The sequence below is a fragment of the Eucyclogobius newberryi genome, unplaced genomic scaffold, assembly GCF_026437365.1.
Source record: "Eucyclogobius newberryi isolate DKJ021-1_F unplaced genomic scaffold, fEucNew1.0.hap1 SCAF_8, whole genome shotgun sequence".
NCBI classification, from domain to species: Eukaryota; Metazoa; Chordata; class Actinopteri; order Gobiiformes; family Gobiidae; genus Eucyclogobius; species Eucyclogobius newberryi.
Window position 1 is genome coordinate 12,146,384 of NW_027316500.1, and position 20,959 is coordinate 12,167,342.

At 38.8% G+C, this 20,959-nt stretch overlaps 1 protein-coding gene across 1 annotated transcript in view; it reads right to left on the reverse strand.

Moving 5' to 3' along the window:
• unc5b (unc-5 netrin receptor B) overlaps positions 1–20,959 on the reverse strand; it is a 53,361-nt gene that overhangs the window by 11,129 nt on the left and 21,273 nt on the right. The window contains exons 2-7 of the mRNA XM_072436520.1: positions 10,843–11,073; positions 7,952–8,095; positions 5,550–5,653; positions 4,305–4,485; positions 4,049–4,216; positions 2,868–3,032 (exon numbers count right to left, since the gene is read on the reverse strand). Of these exons, the coding sequence (XP_072292621.1) occupies positions 2,868–3,032; positions 4,049–4,216; positions 4,305–4,485; positions 5,550–5,653; positions 7,952–8,095; positions 10,843–10,948 (868 nt within the window). The 5' untranslated portion in view covers positions 10,949–11,073. The remainder of the gene's footprint in view (positions 1–2,867; positions 3,033–4,048; positions 4,217–4,304; positions 4,486–5,549; positions 5,654–7,951; positions 8,096–10,842; positions 11,074–20,959) is intronic.

The window sequence follows — 20,959 nt, forward strand, 5'->3', positions numbered from 1 at the left end:
AACACAGCTTAATGTAGATGGACGAGTCATTATGCAAATGGCAAATACAATAACATAATTTGAAGCAGCAAAGGTAAACAATCGCTCATCAATATGAAAATGGAATATTAAACAAAAAAGATGTGCAAGACGTGGAAATGTGGCTGGAAATCTGGATAAATAACCTTCGACAAATGATGTGTTTGGAAAGTCTGACGATGTTGATTCAGCGACTATGGCTTCCTTTGATGGAAAATGTTTCATATGAACGAGATGGGAAATGAGGATGGTGTTAAAAATAAAACATGGACACAGAAACGTGATCTTAATATAAGGTGGTTTTGGTTGAGGCCTCTTCTGTGAAAATGGTGTGATCGTTTTTCGTCCCAGAACATTTGTGGTTGATGGAAATTGATAAAAAATGACTAAGAATAAGCAGTTTGTATTTCTAGAAGGATTTCCAGAAAACACATGGCCATAATCATTAAAAAAAACATTTAAAGGTGCACTATTCTGCTGAAGGTTACGCCATCTGCTTGTCTCCGTGGCGATGTTATTGATTTGATTAGCAGACATATGGACTCTTACGCATGCCGCGGTCTAAAAGCATGTTAACACAGGATGAATTAATAACGGGACAAATAACATAACAGACTCTTTGCATGTTTCTTCTGTGCCCTCTTGAGATTGGCCCAACCCAACTGCAGCGTCTCTATTCTGCTCTGCTCGTGTCACGATTAACATGTACGACTGAGTGCACCTGCTAAATCTGAGCTTAAGCTTCATGGCCGCACTGCGTGAATAGTAAGAGCTGCTTTAACTGGGTTAAACCTTTAGTTTAGGATAAGATTAGTCCTAGTACATTAATGGTTAATCCCGGGTTTCGAGCTCCTGGATGTGCTGACTGAGGCGGCGTTCACATTAGCAAATTCACCACATCAAAATTGGGACTAAACCCAAAACTAAACCTGATCTAGATCTGGACTAAAATAGGCTCAATTTAGGACCAAATAACACACCCACCTTACTTTATACCTGCTTGGTTTATTTGAGTTTTCTTTTGTTACATCTTCTATATAGCCATTGTTGTTTATAAAATAAAGGGTTAGGGTTGAGTGGGTTTGAATATAATAAGGTTCCTTTGTAATGTATTCATTAAGGCATTAATAAGTACTAGTTATTTCTTATTAAGCACTTAATTTCACTAAATTTCTAGTATTTATAGATGGCTTCAAAATACATTGTAAATGTTAATAAGCCATTAACTAAAACATGTGTGGCTTAATAAACCATGTGCAAAATGTTTGCTAGAACATTAATAACCAAGTGATAAAGGCAAGTAAATGCCTTATACAGGCTTATAAACACCTCTAGTGCTTATTAATGCATTATTAATATTTTACTAAGGAACCTTATTTTAAAGCGTATTCACAATATAAAAAGAGTAAATTGCAGATTACACCGGACCTCTTTCTCAATTATAATATTGGGTAAATTAATTTTGATTGACAGTTACTGTTTACCTGGTTTAGACCTGGTTTAGCCCTGAGCAGTCCTAGCTCAGCATGCATAGGCTTAAGTCTGCTAAATGTGTGCTTTAGCTTCCTGCCTCTGTCCTATGTATGTGATATAAGTACATGACTTAATGTACCACTGCCTTGGTGAATCTGGGTGAGTGTAATAGTCTGTCAGCTGGATTCCTTGCAGATCATCACAGCCTGCACATTGGTGTCAGCCTGAGTCACCCTCATATGTTCTCCTCTGCTTCCCCAGCACTAATTTTTCGATGTTATGCTCGCATCCCACCCCATGTATACTTTTAGCCTCATGATGGCTACGTCTCCATCTCTCTTTCCCAGCGATCTGTGTAACTGTTTTAGATGTGGCTTTTTCTGTATGTGAACTGAAAACTGTTCCAATAATGCTGTAAGTAAGGGTTTTTTTGGGGTTGTGTTACCTTCATGTCTCTCCACATCATTCAGTTTCTCATCAGTCTACTGCTACAGATATGCACCCCGGGAATAGTGTTATGGAGCGAATGGCTTTGAAATGCAATACAACTCGTGGTTTTGAACTACGAGCTGAGATATCAGGAGGGCCGGGAGGGTTTGCTTTTATCAATTTATCATGCACCTGATGGAGCTGATATGCTGTTAGAGAACTGACCCCAGAGGCTGACTCCAAAACATACTTTTTACCATTTCTGTAATGAATTATGTTCCCCTGGTCTGCCCCATTTTTGCACCACCTGATCATCAGAACTTATGTAATAACACTATATGAATCGATTAGAATAAAGCAATTATAAAGATGGTCTAATACTAGCAAAATATTAAATATAAATTCAGGGTGTCCAAGTTCTCTGTTTTTAAAATAGTAGCATGGGCACCACCTGAGCTGCATGGGCTTCTTGTAAATAGACACAAAGTCCTGTTTTAGGCACAGTTTTGACATAGTTTAGAGCAAGATTAAATCTAATTTAGTAGTTTTTTACGTGCTTGTTTAGTCATGCTCACTGTAGCACTCATCTTGAAGCGCTCTACAGTCTTAAATAAAGCTTAATCAATCAATTATTAGATTTAAGGGCTACTTTGAAAGCCAAATATGCATAGATGCACTATGTAACCATTCTGGTGTGGGTGTCCACCTGCTTGTCTCCATAGAGATGTAATTCCTTTGCCCGGGAATGTTCCACAGTATGACATTAAACTTATCCATCTCCATTAGGGCTGGGTCATTAAAGTATTTTTAGTGAGAAATCCACAATAGATAAGTTTAAGATAGGAACATTCCAGAAAAGGCAAGAACATCTATGCACGTTCGACTCTGGATCGATGTGTTAAATGTTGAATAGTCACAAGTTTAAATGGTCCGTGTGCGTTACTTACTGCGCGCACAGAGCCCCTCGGTGCAGTTCTTGCTCTCCATCATACTGCCGCTACAGTGCTTCCCTCCATTTTTGGGTGGGGGGGCCTGACACTCTCGACTGCGCCAGTGGGTGCACTCCGTCCCACAGGCGGACCACTTTGCCCACTCTGTCCAGCCTCCGTCCACTGTGAAGAATAACACCACATTTATGAGTCACTATAGTAGGTGAACCATCATCATTTTTGGTTTTATTTACCGGTACTTTTGTTATTGGCTTGGAATAAACCCAGTCCCGCCAATACATGCCTCAAATGTGCTGTATTGCAGTGGATAAATGGGGTCCAGTCTTTTTCCACTCAATACAGCTTTTTATTACAACTCTCTGGGAGCGAATGTTTGTCCGGCTTCTTGTATTTAAGCTCAGAACAAACTGTAATACACAAGCTCTGGCTGCTTTTCATCTTATTAGTGGAGTAATAATGGCAAAGTCCCCTCATATTTGAAAATATGTCTGCACAACATGCCTTTATGGAGACAGCTAAATCAAATTTCCTGATGTATGTTATTGTTTTGCCGACAATTACGATGGTCTGACAAAAGTATAAAATAAAGTAATGACCAAACATCACCACATCTATAAATTAATACTGATTTTGTTAGATCGAGATGGTAACAGGAAAAAGAGGGAACATTGTCAGGTTAGTACTGCAAGAGTTTTTTTCTTCTTGACTACACTCAATTACATATATAGATAGGTCAACAGGACCTTATTACGTATCCTAGCAATCAACTATTAACTATTAACTATCTCTATTCAAGACAAACATTATATGTATATGTATATCAGTTAGTTGCAAGACTACAATTTCATGGTTTAATGTTGTTGTTGTTTTAATTGACAAATTTGGGATTTTATAGATTTCTGAACTATGTCATGTAGAAGTGTTAAAATTGCAGAGTTTATGCCGTTCTTTCTATGTAATACTATAATGATGTAGACTTTATTCGTTCCTGTTTTAGTCTTGGTCTTAGTCCATATTTAGTTTTGGGTTATGTCCAAGTTTAGTCCCAATTTTGATGTGGTGTTTTTGCAGGTTTAAACGCAGCCCTAGATGCTCTAGTTACAAGTATAACTAACTAAAGGTATATGTATGTAATGTCTGGAAGAACAATAGCTTGTGATATTTTTAATGTCTCCTACCCGGACACAGAGTGGTGCAGGTGACCCTCTGCACTGGCGGACCATCACAGAAAGCTCCTCCATTGAGAGGCGTTGGATTGGTGCAACTGCGTGTGCGTCGCTGCCACCCCTGGCCACAACGGGCATTACACTCTGACCACTCAGTCCACAATGACCAGCCTCCACTCACTGTAGAAAAAGAAAAACAGTCACAAATGCCCCAATCAGTGATAATGCAGCTCTTGAATGTTAAGTAGGACTGTGTGAAACACATTACCATATACAATAAGCGTTGCCGTGCTGCTGCGGCGTTTGGCGACCACGTTGCGAGCCACGCATGTGTAGTTGGCTGTGTCCGAGAGACGAGCCTGCTTGATAATCAGATCATGGTCAATGGTGATTAGGAAATTGGAGTCCTGCGACGGATCAATCACTTCTTCATTCTTCAACCAATCGACCTGTAGGGACAAAAAAACGGTTAAAAACATTCTTGCGTGCTGACCCTCCCCACTCATCCGTTTGGGACACTTTCAGATATGGTTTACAATTGATTTTGTCCGGGATTGGTCCTGGTAATAACTGCTTTAATCTCAACAAAATGCAGTTCTGAAAGGCACATGCACACTTTGTTCCACACACTGACACATTTTAAAGGTGCATTAACTTTTCTAGTGGCTGTCCATCACCTGATTGCACTCAGGGAGATGTTTGTTGTGTTTTTCTGGAATGTCTCATTGTATGCCATTAAAAGCATCAATCTTGCATTTATTTAACTCCACAGATCTGACCTGTGACTTGATCCAGTCACAGCTTGTCTCCATGGAGATAGATACATTTAATGCAATAGCGTAGGGCATTTCAGCAAAGCAATACCATCAAAAGATCCGTGGTGCACCTTTAAACTAGGTACTACTAGTCATTTATTTACAAGAGGATTTATTTGGACATAGTGATTTGTTGAATACAATGTAAAAGAACATTCACGTCAGAAAGCAAACAGAATATAAACTGACCAATAGAAACATAGCAGAAGAAACATGTATAGCATAAATGTATGAGGTTAGTTTGAAAGTCTGGACTAATAATAAGGTTGTGTTTACATCAAACGCCTTCTCCATTTTTCAAGGTGATGGCGTTTCATCCTGTGTAGCTAATTCCTTGCATGCTATTAATACACACAAAGAAAAGGGGTAAATAGGAACATTTACAATAGCATGTAAATTGATTAAGCACCATGAACCAGCGGTGATTTTACAAAAGGCTTGAATGATGCCTTATTTGCATTTCACAGCCGCTATATGACTAATTTGTGTTTGGCGGCGCCGCTATATGACTAATTTGTGTTTGGCGGCGCTTTAGAAATTACTTGAAGTCAGTGTATAATAGAGTTAATTTATAGAAAACATAATAAAAACAAATCAAAGCTCTCCTGTGATCACCAATATCTGCTTTAACACCCATAGAGCTTTGTAATGGTATGAGGTGGTGATGTAATAAGGGAATTAAGAAGGCGTGGCTGTACCTCGGCAGCTGGCATGCCCTCCGGGGGGCGACACTGCAGCAGAACCTCCTGATCCAGGCGCACCTCTCGCCCCAACGGCTCCTGCTCAAAGTTCTTCCTCAGATCTAAAATAAGAAACACATAAGAGTCAAGTCAGCGTTTTGAGAAAGACGAGCGACACAACAGGTGTAACAGGGCGGCATGTGTGTACTCTTCAGTTACATTTACTGCAGCTACTTTTTAAAGACAAAGACTTCTTGGAGTAGTTTCTGACACCATACTTTTACTCTTATACTTATAACATTTAGTTTGAAGTAATAGTACTTTCTTGTATGTATGTATGTAAAATAATAAAATTGTGTAAATGTTTTGTTAAAATAATACCGTATGAATAATGAAATAATGAATGAATAAATAATAAAAAAAACTGTCCAAAAATATCTCATTCATATATTATATAAATGAGATATTTTTGGACAGTTTTTTTGTTTGAATGGAGACAAGCCAGGGATGCGAACAGGTCAGAAAACGAACAGGTCAGAAAACGAACAGGTCAGAAAACGTTTTTCAAGTATTTCTGTGCAATAAAAACACTTAAAAACACAGGGAAAGCAATAACATTCATACAGAGACAAGCTTGTGGCATCAGCAAAGTTACACAGTGCACTTTTAAATACATTGCTGTAGATTGTCCATATTAGTAATGTGATTAATGTATCTTTTCTATAACTGTATTTCAATGTATTTCAATCAAACACATAATATCCTCCCACCAGAACTATGTATCGTCCGGCATATGATGAAGCAATAATATTTACATACTAATTGTGGTATATTTGATTTCTGGCGTGACTACGATTTCAATAGAAATAAACTTCATGACGCGCTTATGGTTTATCACAGTGACTTTGGCTGCCATGGAAGCACATATCACACAATGGTAGCACTTAAAAGCCTGTGTACGTCTGCGTGCTCCCATAAACACATCGGCTGTCACTCATGCCACAGAACATGCATTACCAGGGGCACAAACATAGTGCTGCAGAGCGCTGGGAATTTACATATACTTTGGCTGACATGTGTGACAAGTAAAAAGACATGACTGCGCGGCTTTCAAATCCTAATGTTGTATATATTTATAGGGGTGAGTGAAACAGCTGCCCCTGTTAGTAGTGTTTTCATCGATTTTAATACTAAAGAAAAGGCTTGATACAGAATACAAATTTCTATACCACACCACAGTGATAAAAATCCTTCTTTTTGGACTATATAATGCATTTTTCGACTTAAAAGTAATGTAGTTTCTTTGATATCACCAAAGAAATCACATTTTCTCCAGAATCTTGACTTATTCAAATGAGTATCTAGTTGCCATACTAGTTTAAGTATTGTTTAATGATTGGTATTTATTTAAAACATTTTGGACAAACCTGCCTCAGTGTTGGGTGTTTTTGCCGTATACATTTTCCGAATGTCTCTCTTCGCTCTTCACTCCCATATACTTAAAAAAGCAATGATACGGCTCTGTTACAAATCCACACTGTACAGTTATTTCACTTCATGTTTTTTTGCAAAAAAAGTTGGAGCAAACGATCATAGTCTATGTAGTGTCTTATGTTTCTTTTGCGGCAACAAAACGATGCATTTAAGCAAAAGAGCTTGTAATCTTATATAACGCGACAGCCCATGATAAGATGGAACCTTTGATGATACGACGTCACAATATTTCTGTTTTTGTTACATTCCTACACGTGCTATTGTCAGGTAATACGGATATCACATCAAATAAACTCTTGAATATAGTGTAATGTTGAAAGACGGAACCACAAAGATGATCAAACAAAACCAACCAAAGAAAAGATTTCCATTAAGCAACCGTTTTGTGGGGAGAAATACCATCCCAGAGGTCAAAGGAGATTGGTTCCAGATGATAGAAAGGTAACAGTAACCCCCAAAACCACTTGTTACAGCTGTGTTTGAACATAATAGGTACAGGATGCCCCCATAAAGTGACATGGACACGCTCCTACGCTGAGAAAGGAATACTCTAGTTTTATCTAACTCCTTTTATATTGTCTCTGTTTTTTCATTTGTAGAGCCTAAATAAGTGTTTCTCAAACTGTAGTACTTGTATCACTGTGACATAGTGTTTTAATTTCCCAGTAATCTGGCATCTCTTACTGTTCAAGATAATATCGTAAGTGGCTTTCCAAGCATCTAAAACCAGACTTTATGAGGCTTAATTTAGGGCTCTAAATGGTCTAAAATTAGGTTAAAGCAGGTCATAAATGGATAAGGTAGTCCTGAATAATGATTAAACCAAAGTGAGGATGTTTTTGATTGAATTGTCTCTAAATACAACAAATATAGTAGATTTAATTTTGGGTTCTTATGGGTTCTTGGGAAAACACTTTGTCACCTACATGCAATGCGGACATAGGCGCGGTTGCTTTTGGTGGTGCCAGCCGAGCTCCATGCCACACACTGGCACCAGTAATCCTCCAGTCCGAACAGCTCCTCCACCTGAGTCCTGGACACCGAAATGTCCACCTCTCGCACCACCAGCCCTGTGTGGGACAGAGAGGGAGGGAGAGAGCGAGAGAGATTAGTGGGGCATATTTTTCACTCTGGTATAAATAATGCATTGGCTGTCGGCCAGTGCAGTTAACATGGACATAAAACCCTATAGGAGCTAATGGAGTATGTAGTGGGGAATGATGTCTGTAATTGAAGAGGATGTTTATGTGTGTGAAAAACAAGGTGACACATGCGTGAGTGTGGACAGCGATATGTCAGGACATAACTTTAATGTAAATCAGAAACAATAACTGCAAACAGGGTGAATCCTGCCTTAGATTGTGATTAGACCTGGTTAAAGAACATTTTATGCTTTTGTGTTGCCATAGTTATAATCTATGACACCTGTGGAACATTACTTATTAATATATTTTTAAACTGTTGTAAAAACACGGCTCAGCTGACTTCCGGATAATGCAGATATCGACCAATTTTCACCAATATCAAAAAGTTGTCAGATATTTGGTGCCGATATTTGGGCAGTATTCCAGTCTGTGTGTCCATGTGTCATTCCCAATTTGTCTAAGTGAATCAGATTTGTCTTTTTGAACAGACTAATGATTGAAAATAGAAATAGAAGAGCAATATAGGCTAAAGATATAGTCATGTTTACACAATCATGCAACAAGTTTTTTTTTTTTATATACATACATTCTGTTATTATTTTTTTAACTTTGAAAATCTAAGTTTTGTTATCAGCAGATATCAGTTATTGGTCACAGCAGCAGCCAAGTATCGGAAATTTGTTAAAAAAAAAAAAAAAATCCACATTGGACCATTCCAAACTGACGACTTGCCTATGGATAGCTGGAATTCACTAAGCAGTAAATTCCCTAAAAAATGTCACCAAAATGGCCACAATATGCTGCTGCAAAGTGGGCGTGTATCAGGGGTTTGGGAAAACAAGAATTTCCGGAGCAATGGCATCTTGAACGCAACACAATAAAGATTCCTCAAACGCGCATGAATCACTTTAAATACAACTTCGAGAAACAATTATAACATGGTTTAAAACCTGTTACCACCCACCTGTCCGCCGGCGAACATTTTCTATATCTCAAATATTCTCTTACATCATCACTTTTATTTCCGTGGTCAATACCAGCAAGCCATACATCATTTTAAAGCTTATTTTCTCAACAAAACGAATATGTCATTGATTTACATTGAATAATATGCCCCAAGAAGCAATTGCCAATAGTTTGTGAGAAAGTCTCAACTTTTACAAACGCATGTCCTACCTGTTTGCTGTTTATGACGGACGAAACGGCTTTAATTCTGTACATCCTTGTACTCAGTCTGTCCGTAAGGAATCATTGAAAAACAATATCCACTTGTATTTTTCCTGAAGTTATCCGATTTCAAGATATTGTCAAGTAAACAAACTTTTCTTCGTTTCTCACCGGACGAGAATGCGCTTGTCCGCCGCATTTCTCCGTCCATAACAAATGACCTGTTTGACTTATACGATAGTGTTTGACATCGATCTCTTCCTTAGACTGTTTCCTACAGAATGAGACCATCCACGATTTTTTCTGTCACCGGGTTTGTTTGCTACAGCCTCCGGAGGAAAAAAATTCGGCGCTTCCGAAGCGCGCGTCCATCTTTGTTTTTAGCCCTTAGCTTCTGCTAGCAGGCACGCAGGAGACTTTGAGTGACATATTATTCTAGCCAGTCAGGAGACCTTTTTCCTGATAGGCGGGACAAAGGGTTTATTGACACAGAATTCTCCCTGTTCACGTGCGTAAGGCTCCGGGAAGGCTGTAAAGAGCCAGATTTCTCGGCAGGATTTTGCGCATAACGTTTTCTGATTTTATTAGCCTTTTGGACGTGCATTTTGTGAGATGTATGTATTATTATACCAATACAAAAATAAAATAAAAATATTATAATTTTTTTTTTTTTTTTAACCTCTATATGGGAAATTCATGGGTAAACTCATATTTACACATTTTCACATATTTTTTTTTTAGCGGTTATAATTGCTATTAGTGGCCTACAAAACATCAAAATGTATGTTTTATGATCATAGAGGAGCTAAAATTGTAATAAAACAGTTTGGCACAGTTGGCACATATTTGGATCACTTGTTCCGAATATACTTTTTGATACAAAAAGGTCAACAGCACCAAAATGCCTGTTCCTAGAGATCTGAAACTTTACACAGTTGTTGTCAACAAGATAAACATCATGTACAGTGAACAGCATATGCACACAATGAAGTATGTCATGCTCAGGACCATTACAAATTGACAATATTCAGGCGAGACTAAAAAAGGATGTTTTGTTTATGTTTGGGCCTCTGTAGTGTAAGTTCTGAAGCCCTGACAGTGTTCATGTGCACATCTGCAGAAACTAGAAGGCCTAAGCTTTCTAATTATGCATCACACTTGCATGTGGAACATAAGATCCTCTTTTAATAAGCAATGCCATTTGGGTATGTCCAACCATTGTGCACAGGGCGAAAATAGGTGGGTGGTAACAGGTTAAAGTCTATTTTGCATAGTTTTTAAGGGTAACTTCACTTATACTGTTTATATTTAGTTTTACTTCTGATTCAGACCTGGTTTAGTCCTTTTAGTCATTACGTAGAGTTTTGGCTGGCAGAAAAATGTAAAGACAATGTAATGGCATTTGATTGAACAGATAAAAGACTGAGCTTTGATGAACTTCTGGCCATGTTTCCACAACTTAAACAACACAATAAAAATATTTGCGTCAGTTCACCGTGTTGTACCTGTGACTTGATCCACGCTCTCTCTGGTCACGTGGTCGTTCTGATTGACCCATTCGCCGTTACATTTGAAGTAGATCTGCGTGGCTGGCGACGCCCTGCATCTCATTTGGACGGGCCGGTTTTTCACAATGAAAGCATCTTCGGGTTCCAGCAGGAATTCGGGAAGAGGCTCCGCTGGTGCTGACGGGTACGTGTCCGGGAGCGTGTCTGTGTCGCTGTAGTCTGTCGTCTCTGCAAGAAAGGAAAGAAAAAAGGCACGATCAAAACTATGTCCTTTTAAAGCACCTTAGTTTAAGTCAAGACCCACTTGTGCAGTTATTGTCCTGAAGCACAACTCTTTGACCTTACTGTCAAGGAAGTAAGAAATAGGCAAAATGACAAGTTGGTCCCTGGGGGATCAATAAGCCATGGAACCCCTGCAGGAGGAGAGTGTGTGTGACGGCCTGTCTTGTGTCTGTGTAACGCTGCGGGGCTTGGGAAACAAAACTGTCAGCAGCACACTTCAGCTCTGTGCATTAACACGGGTTCATTTTTAAGTCGATTTTGTCAGCCAGCGCTCCTGAATTGAGATATTAAATTACCACCGCAAAAAGTAATATTTGATTGAAAAAAAGGTATTATTTCTGCTCATTATTTCACTGACATGAAAATTTGCCCTGGCAGCACATTAAATTCATAATGATTGACTATTAGTTTAAAATGTGGGTTTTTGCTACTGTTCACAAGCAATGACAGATTAAAAAGTGAAACACTAATGCCAAATAAAACAATGATGTTTGTGAAGAAAAAAAGCTAAATCTGTTGAAAATCACAGGAAGTTGGAGTTTTAAAACATTTTAGGGACATTACACTCGGGGGACTCAATTTGGAAGAAACATTTTTTTTTTTGAAACAACAATATTTCAACAAAGAAAAGGTGTATTGTATATTTGTCGAATAACAATCTCTGTGACATTGAAGGAGTTTTGGCCCAGTGTGAAACATGATGCTAGGAAACAGTGATGGAGTGTGAAGGAAGTAAAAATATAAACCTAAAACAATGTGAAGTTGTGATCAAATCTGTAAAAAATAACTAAATACATAATTCATACAAAAATATCAACAACATAAATATAATTATCTAAAAGGAGAAATATGCAAAATCAACTTTAATGAGCTTTTAACTTTGTTGCAACAGTCTTTCCTCATGATTAGTTTACTCAAAGTTTACTTGATTGATTCCTGTTTTGTGTGTGTTCTCACCTACCCCCTATCCCCGCACACATCCTTGTACTTAGTTAGGATTATTTGAAAAATGTAGACACAGATGTAGACACATTTTAGCACCCAACAAATGTCATGTAGCCACTTTAAAAAAATAAAAACCTGTTAATGAAAATCTGCTGTTTGCTGCGATGCAACGTCACTATGAAGAGGCGGGGCTTAACACGTCCAGAAAGAAATATCTCTGATGATGAGGCTGGATTTTCCATTTTCCAGCTTTGCAATTTTGAACAGGAAGTCAATGGATCTGTTTCTATTATTAAGCGTTTTAGATCAATATTGAGGTTAAATATGAACAAAATGTAAAATGATGAATACCTGAACAAAAAAGGAATATGTCTTTAAATGTGTCTTTGTCACACACGTAGTCCAACCTGTCATAGGCACTTAAGCTTTCCCAGCGACTAAACAACCGCCAGCAGAGAAGCCTGAAGGTAGAAAACCTCTAATGCGGTGCCGCTTTAAGTTGCTGACAGTAAACAGACAGTGTATAGAGTGACATTTCCCCTGCCCTGTTTTTTTGCCACTAATCTGGTCAATGCAGAGTCTGTGGTTCTTTCTGAGTCCATGGTTCTCAGCTGGTGAGGAGAGCGGCTGACCTTCCCCCGGCCCGCTCCCGTTGATCGCACATTATCTCGTGACATTTCCGATCTGACACTTCGCCGTTGGCACAGCAGCCCGCAGACTCTCCACTCCTCTCGGGAAGGACATAGTATTTCTTGACCTCGCTGCCTCCTCGACTTTGTTACCGGTACTTCAATAATGACAAGCGAATTTGTGACACTTTATCAATGCCGCCATCTTCTTATTGGCTACATCTGGTCGCTGCAGTGGCGCCATAAATCCAGGTGAACTATACAGGTAATAATAGTTTTACAAAGTGCCCGTGGCCCATAAAGAATTATCTGCCCCATATAGCGTAATGCATACCGAATACTTTATAAATCACACCGTACACTCTCTATTTTGTGCCCGACATTTACGGTCAGGTTCTGCAGAGATTCGCCCTCGGTTTCGTCAGGTTCTTATAAAATCTTAATGCTTCTGACCCTCCAGATGACGAGACCATGTTGCGCTTGTAAATTTAATCTAAATTCAACAAGAGATGAGACTGGACAAAGGTGGGTTTAGTCATGTGTAGAGGTGGGCAATATATTGAAATTTAGATAATGTTGTGAATGTTGTTTTGAAGATGTTCTAGTATATAATTTATATGAAAATGCGAGGAGCTGATAAAAAGTTTATAAGGTGATATTTTTCCACTTTTGTGTCTTATTTTGCAGATATTTTACATTACGGAAATATGTCATGGTATACATTTTTGGCAATATCACTCACTTCTAGTTGTGTTTTTATTCCTCATCTTTTCAAACTTGCTGTGATCCTTAGAGATGGAACAATATTTGCACTTTTGGCTATCGGTCTAAAATCTCCAGCATAGGCTCAGATCTGTGTTCACCAATTGCTTAAAGGAAAGACAAGAGAGCTTTATTTGAATACTTTATTTTAACACACTTCAACGCGTCAATGGCAAAGCACAAAATGTATTCACACTACTCCATTATGAGTGAGTCATAAAACATAGATTGTTTTACTCTTGTTTTAATTTGATTAAGCAGAGTAGTGAAAAGCATAGACAGTAATTATATTAGTAGTCATTTCAAATCCTTTATTTTTGAGAAAATGATCTAAATCTGGCATTCATAACGGCCTAAACAGCTGCGCTTATCGCTATTGGCTGCTCTGGAGTCAACACATCGGTATCAGCATCGGCCACAAACATATACCAGTACATAATATATCTTTTTGGTTGATCTCTACCTTATACTTAATGCACCAATGTTAGGACAAAATGTTCTCGTGCTGCCTAAAATGACCCATCCACTAAGACAAAATCTCATATTCACGCTTATACATAGTGCGTAAATAAAATATCACTAAAACATTTGAACTTTTCCCTGATATTCTTAGCAGCTTTCTGGCTTTGGTTTCAGGGCCCGATAACTGCAAGAAGCGTCTCAAATCTCTTTCACGCATTCACTGAGGACAGACCAAAGACAGAGCTGCTTTCAGGCAAGGAGCACAGAACATTTAGTTTTCAAAATGTATCAGGGCCTGAACTGATCTGTTATTCTACAACTGGGGAACAAGAGAAACTACTTAAGAAGATACCATCATCTATTTTAGGAAAGTGCAGTACTCCACTCCTCTAACCCCCCCTGTTCTTCCTCACAGAGTCAGCCGCTCCAAAGCTGCAAGCGCCAAAGAAGAGCAGGATTTAAAGGTGAAAGGGCAGCAAATAACGATTATTTTAGTAGTTGGCTGGTCAGTGATTGCTTTTTTTATTAGTCGACCAGTCAAACAATGATTGCTATAGTGTGCTATTGATGAAAATCAGGAATAGTTCTTGTTTTAATTTAATAATACCGCTGTCTTTGTTATAAAAGGTCTTTTCGTGACGTGGAAAGCAGCAGATACAGCCGTGAGACAACAGTGAGGCGGATTAGGACATTCATCAGTGACAAATCTCTAAAACGGGATGGGTAGAACAAAATACTAGACAAACAAGCCTTTTAAATAATTTTCTTGCCTTTATTTCCCGAAAGAATTGTGGTTGCATTTCCTCTTGTAGCCAGAGGTGGCGGCAGAGTGTGTTTTGGTGCTGCGGTTACAGGATGAGCTCTGGGGCCAACAGCTGCTCCAGGCCCAGTTCAAGTCCTTGTCGAAGAGTCATTTTGCATCTGTCGCTGCTCCTCCAGAGGGTTTTCTTAACTGCATTTATTCAAGAAGCTGTGACCCTGAGATGAACTAAACACGCCCACAGGCGCCGCGCTGCTAAATATGAAGAGTGGGCTGATAATTACACGAGTTAATCATGTTTAAGGTTTTCATAAGTGTCATATGTAATAGCGCTTAAAGCACGCAATATTGCCTAAAAATGTCAACGCAAAACTGATGACTGCACAGTTTGTTTTGGATTTTATATGTGAAGTGTTATTAATTATGTTGGTTACCACAATATGTTATGGTTTGATAATTAACTATGAACAAATTAAGGCAAAAGATAAGATGATCAGTAAGTGGTCACATTGTTTTCCATCCATTATTCAACACATGCTGTAAATGTGTTTGCATTTTATGAAATGACTGAACTTATGAATGGATTTCCGATTAGAGTCCAGATCTTTCTTGGTATTGAACATGTTTGAGAGCTGAAGAAATTCTTGGTCGACTAAAAACATGTCTTGCTGATTGTGAGTCGACTAAAAGGGAGGTCAGTGGCAAAAGCTTCCAAAACTTTTCAGCATTTCTGATTCAGGTCATGAAAAAACAGCTATAAATAGAAAAAAGTAGTAGGAGACAGTGTGAAAAGGCAGATTAAACTCATGAGTCACTCCCACATCTTCTGCTCGCTCACTTCTACGTTAATAAGACAACTACTACAAATGGTCGACTAAAACCCAATCGACTAAAGGCCGACAAAACTAATATGTTTTACCATGAACAAGCCTTAGATCTTAAAACATCTGTTCATCTTCTTTGCTGCCAAGTACAAACAGCACTTCCAAACAACATTTTCCTCTTTTTCTTTCTAGTGAAATGATATGAATGAAAGACACTGACAGGAGACATAAGAAAAAACAAGATTGGATATTCCTCAGTTTGATGTGACATTGTCTGCTTTTATCTGTCAAAAGCTCTTGAATGATTCAGTACCTGCTTTGTAACTTTTCTTCTGACTACAAAACGCAATTATCATGGTTCCTTTAAAACACAAAGAATATTTTCAACTCTATTTCATGATGGTTATGGAGATGCTACAGCCAGAGTCAGCTGTTCTGGAACTCAACAGAGGAAGATATTAATAATACAGTGATTCTATGGGAACTTCTAGGTCTTGTGGCATTTCTGCCTTCTTTGTCGAAAGAGAACATAAGACTCAGTTTCCAGGCAACAAGTCACAGCAGTTCATAATCCAAGTTTAAATTATATTGTGCACTTCTTGATGTAGCATTGCATTAAAAAGTGCGCAGTAAAAGTTCATAGATCCATATGTATGTGATGGTTTACCAAAATGAAGTTAAAAAAACAATATCACGGTTTTCTAGGAGCCAGATCACAATGTTTGACTTTATTATGATTTAGGTCCATTTAGTACAGGTTTTTGCATTATAGGAATCTTTTTCAGTTTCAGGTACTTTTTTGCTTTGTTCCAGACCCCATTTGATGCACGTTTGCACACAGTAAGAACTAGGGACTGGGCCACACTTTGGTGACTTTGTATCTCCTGCTCAGTGTCAGGTACTTTTCAGTCAACAACATTATAAAAAACACTTTATAGAGAAATATGTATGTTTCATTCATTCACAGACTTAAACAAACGTTTTTGATCTACAATTATTGCAAAAAACCTGAATAACTGTGAATAATGTTTTTTGTTAATTCCCTTGTTTGTTTGAGCTTTTTGTGCTACACAGTTTTAAGAGCAGGTTTACAGCGATCTAAAGGAAAAGGATGATACTTTTGTATTTATGTAGTTTTTTGTATTACTTATAATCAAATATTTCAATGCTCTAATGTTAAAGCAAGTTAGGCCCACTTTCAGCCACTGTCACTGAACAACAACAAACGAGCAAGAGGGACTGTGTGGTTCCTCTGACTGAATAAGGACTGTGTGAAAGCTCTTATACCTTTATATATCCCCTGAAGTTGTAAATAAAGTCATCTGCTTCTTCAGACAGTTTGCACTTCACTGTAAATAAATTAGTTTATTGCCATATCCTCCAGCCTTATAATGACATTTGTCCTCTAAAAACGACAAGCTTTCCCCGCACTCAGCAAACCTTCCATTGCCCGGTGCTGAAATAGTGAGTTTGACGTCGCCGACTCTATTAAAACCCATCGTAGTTTGAAAGCAGCCCTCCCAAAACAACTCCACACTGTCTGAGCCTCATCTAAATGAAGTATTTGCACTTGCATACAGAGCGGCCTGTCACTTCCACTGTGTCCGGCGCACTGTCTTTAGCATACATGAATAAAAACGCCTGACTGTGTACTGTCTAACAATAGGTTGTCATCTCTCATGTGGAGATTTTAGAAGAAAGAGCACCGCCATAAGCCTCCGCTCCAAACCGCCAGTCATTTTCAGTAATAAAAGACAACACTACAGCTGCATGGGAGAGGACGCGTTCTTGTTTTTAAGGCGCCTCCACTCTGCACAAATTGCCGGCTGCTGAGGTCTGATGGATGTTTGCGTGCTTTGGCCTAAAAACACAGGTTCCACTTTAAGCGCCACAACTCCATTATCGCCGAGGAGAAGCGAGTCTGTCTGGGGAAGTCACAGTTTAATCGGTGTCGTGAAAGAGAGTTTTAATGGAGTGATTCTGAAACTTTTCAAGACAATATTTGGTGTTCAGATAATTGCTGCCAAAACACAAAATAAACTGCAACATAGGCATTTCCAATTGCACTAAATCAGTTATTCTGGAACGACTAAACCTGGTTCAAAACTAGCTCGCTAAGCAACACGTCCAATAACACATATGTTTATGAGTTATTCTAATTCTTACTTTGTCTGGTGGGATAGTGGATGAAGTAAACAGTTTCACCTCAGTCAAGCAGCAGTGTGAGGAGAAGAAAACAGGAAGTGACGCAGAGTTCTAAAAGGAATCCCTCGCTGTATGTCATCAATTCACTAAATTCCACAGTTAAATCCGTCATTTAAAGTAAATATGACAAGTTTCATGTTTTTCTAATCATTACTTTGTTTGGTCCCTGTGTGATGTCATCAATAAATGACATTATATCCAAAATGCAGGGGGAATTTATACACAACTGATGGTTTAACAAAATAAATCAGATATTATGATTTGACAAATAATAATGCAAATAATAAAACAATTTTTTTAATGTATATGGCCCTTGTTTGAAATATTAGTAAAATCTTACAGTGAATATAATCATGTTCAGTATGTTTGGTGAATGTATAGTCTAATCCAGGCATGTCCAAACTTGGGCCCGGGGGCCAAATGCGGCCCTCAGACCAATTTTTGTTGGCCCTCCAGCTTCTTGCTATGTCGGCCCAAACAACAAAAAGTAGTTATATTGATGTTATACCAACCTAATATTAATGTTTTAGGTCTAATTAAAGGTGTGGAGGCTCATCGCAGTTACGTCAAATGCAAAATTTCGAATGATTCACTTTGTCAGTCAACAAATTCGACATTGTCAAGTTGTTCGTGGCCGTCTGCCCCGTTTAAGTTTCAAAATGCGGCCCTTGGTGAAAAAAGTTTGAACACCCGTGGTCTAATCTGTCAAATGCACTTTAAGGAAATGAAGGTGTCAAATCAACTACTGTACAAATCAAAATTGCTTTGGTCCTTGTTTACAATATTGTTGCTAAGTAACAGATAGAAAATTACCTCTAGCCATGTTACATCTGCTGCTCATGTCCAACCAGGAAGTACAATTATAAATGTCATCCAAATGAAAAACTATGAAAGATTTTCAGTCAAATTTTTGTGTTGGCATAAGCGTTAGTGCAATGTGTCAAACCTTTCATTGTACACTTGGACTAGAGCCGGTTTGAACCAGGGCGATCCAAGGGAGAAATTAGGTCCGTTGCCATAGCAATGAGCAATTTATAACAGACTAATCTATCATTTGAATGGTGAAAAGTATTTTAACTGTTGCCAATAGAAGCTGAAACCCATGAAAAGATTATTGCCTTTTCAGTCTGTGCGGATTAAGGATTTAACCAAACCAATCTTTTTTGAAACAAGAACTAAACCAAGGTCTGAGGTCCGAGGTTTAGACCAAGCACGGACTAAAACATCCAGTCAAACTATCTGCACGTACCCCTCAACTCTGGCAAAAATCAGTTCCGTAGCACGTTGTTAAATATAGTAGAAAAACAAGTTTAATTTCTTTTAAAATCTTAAACCATCCCAAGTGCCCCCTGTAAGTCCTCACGCGCCCCCAAAGCTCCCTGTGCCCCTGGTTGGGAAACACCGCTGTAAGTATAAGTCAACTCCTCTCTAAGAAATCTTCTGTTTGTCTGCCTCCCTTTTTCATCAAACTGGAAAAGTGACAGCCTGTGTTTTCCCGACAATGTTTGAACACGCGGCGATCAATGGCGGACAAAGAGAGGCGAGCGGAGGGCGAGGGCTGTGGGAGGGGGCGCCACACAATTGGTTATTGACAGCCGAGTCTAAAGAGGGAGACGAAGAGAGGGGGAGAGGCTGGCGGGAGTGGGATCGTAGGAGATGAGAGCGACTTGTTTTGTGGTTAAGCATTATTTTAAGAAGCTCTGATGATGCCTTTGTGCGTCTCTCCGTGAGCGTCTGTGCGCCGCTGCAGTCAAATGTGAAATGAAGTACGGCGCCCTGCCAAAGCCTCACCTGTTGAATAAAGTGTGAAGGAATTGATTCTCAAAATTCAATCTCACCAAGGAGTCACTGACAGAGGACTCAATTAAGAGTTATCCAGTAAAAGGTGCACTGTGCAACGCTTCTGATCCACCGCCTGCTTGTCGTGAGATCTTATGGATAGTTCCACAGTGGAGCATTAAACATCTATATTGCATTTAAAGAATTACAGGTGTTCGTATTGCCAGATAAACGTGGCAAAAACGTTGAAACACACTGAGTCTTACTGTTGGCTCGCTCGCCTCTCCGCAGACCTGACCAGTGGCCTCACCAGCTCCGTAGACATAGAAGTGAAATGCCACACTGTGTAATATTCCAGGCAATGCAATGCTCCTGACAGGTCCCAGTTACATTGAAGGATGGGTTGAACGCAGAGGGTGATTTTTCTACAGCGACAACAATAGGGCTTTTTTGGTTAATCTAGTAGTTTAGATTGTGAATAGGCCAGTGAATTTGTACTGAATTGAACTCAGATGAAGCTAAAAAGAAGCCGCTCGAGGACATCTTGTTTGCGCAAGGACAAATAATGTTTTTCATCAAAACGTACATATTTCCTGTGTCCTTTCGATGTAACAGTTGCTTTGTCTGAGTCTTAAAACCTCTTTTCTCTGTTATAGAGTCTGTGCAAAGTCCAAATAGCAATGTTCAGTTATTAAATTAGTTGTAAATAATTTAAATAATCATTTTGCTGTGATAACTTGATCAACTTACAATAAAGAAGCCTACTATACCACAGCAACCTACCACAGGGACTAGGGCTGTGCTCAATATATCGACATCGTTATATATCGTGACGAACTTCTTGGCAATATGTGTATCGATACAGAGATACGTATCGTGATACTTTTAAACAACATAAATATTCTACACTTCTGAACTTACAGACTGCTGCATCAAGGTTGAATATTTGGAGCTGAAAATGTGACTTAAAAGTTGTATTCTGATATTGGGGACATGAAATTCTAATGCATTTTGTTATTCTACTTTATCGAAACATCATTTTAGTAAACTTTTAACAACGGTTTTAACAGATATCCATGAATCAGGACGTGTATCATATCAAGTTCCCTGTACCGGGATAAATATTATACCGTGAGGTACCAATACCCAGCCCTATCAGGGACTAAAAGGACCAGGCAAATCCTTCTCTAAGAGTCAAATTATGTAAAATTACAACATATTTTGGTTTAAAGGCACAAAATGACAGAATCGGGGCAGGATTCGAGTGACTGCTTTAAGAATTTGGCTCGAGTAAGATTCATAAATCCAATCCCCATATTAAAAATGATAATGCATTACACATCATTAAGCGCTTCTGTTCCGTTCCAAGCCATTTGGCGCGAGATCCATCTACGTTTGCTGCACTGATCTTCTTAACTTCCCTTCTTGTTGAGTCATCCTTTTCCTCCAGTTTTTCTTGACAGCCA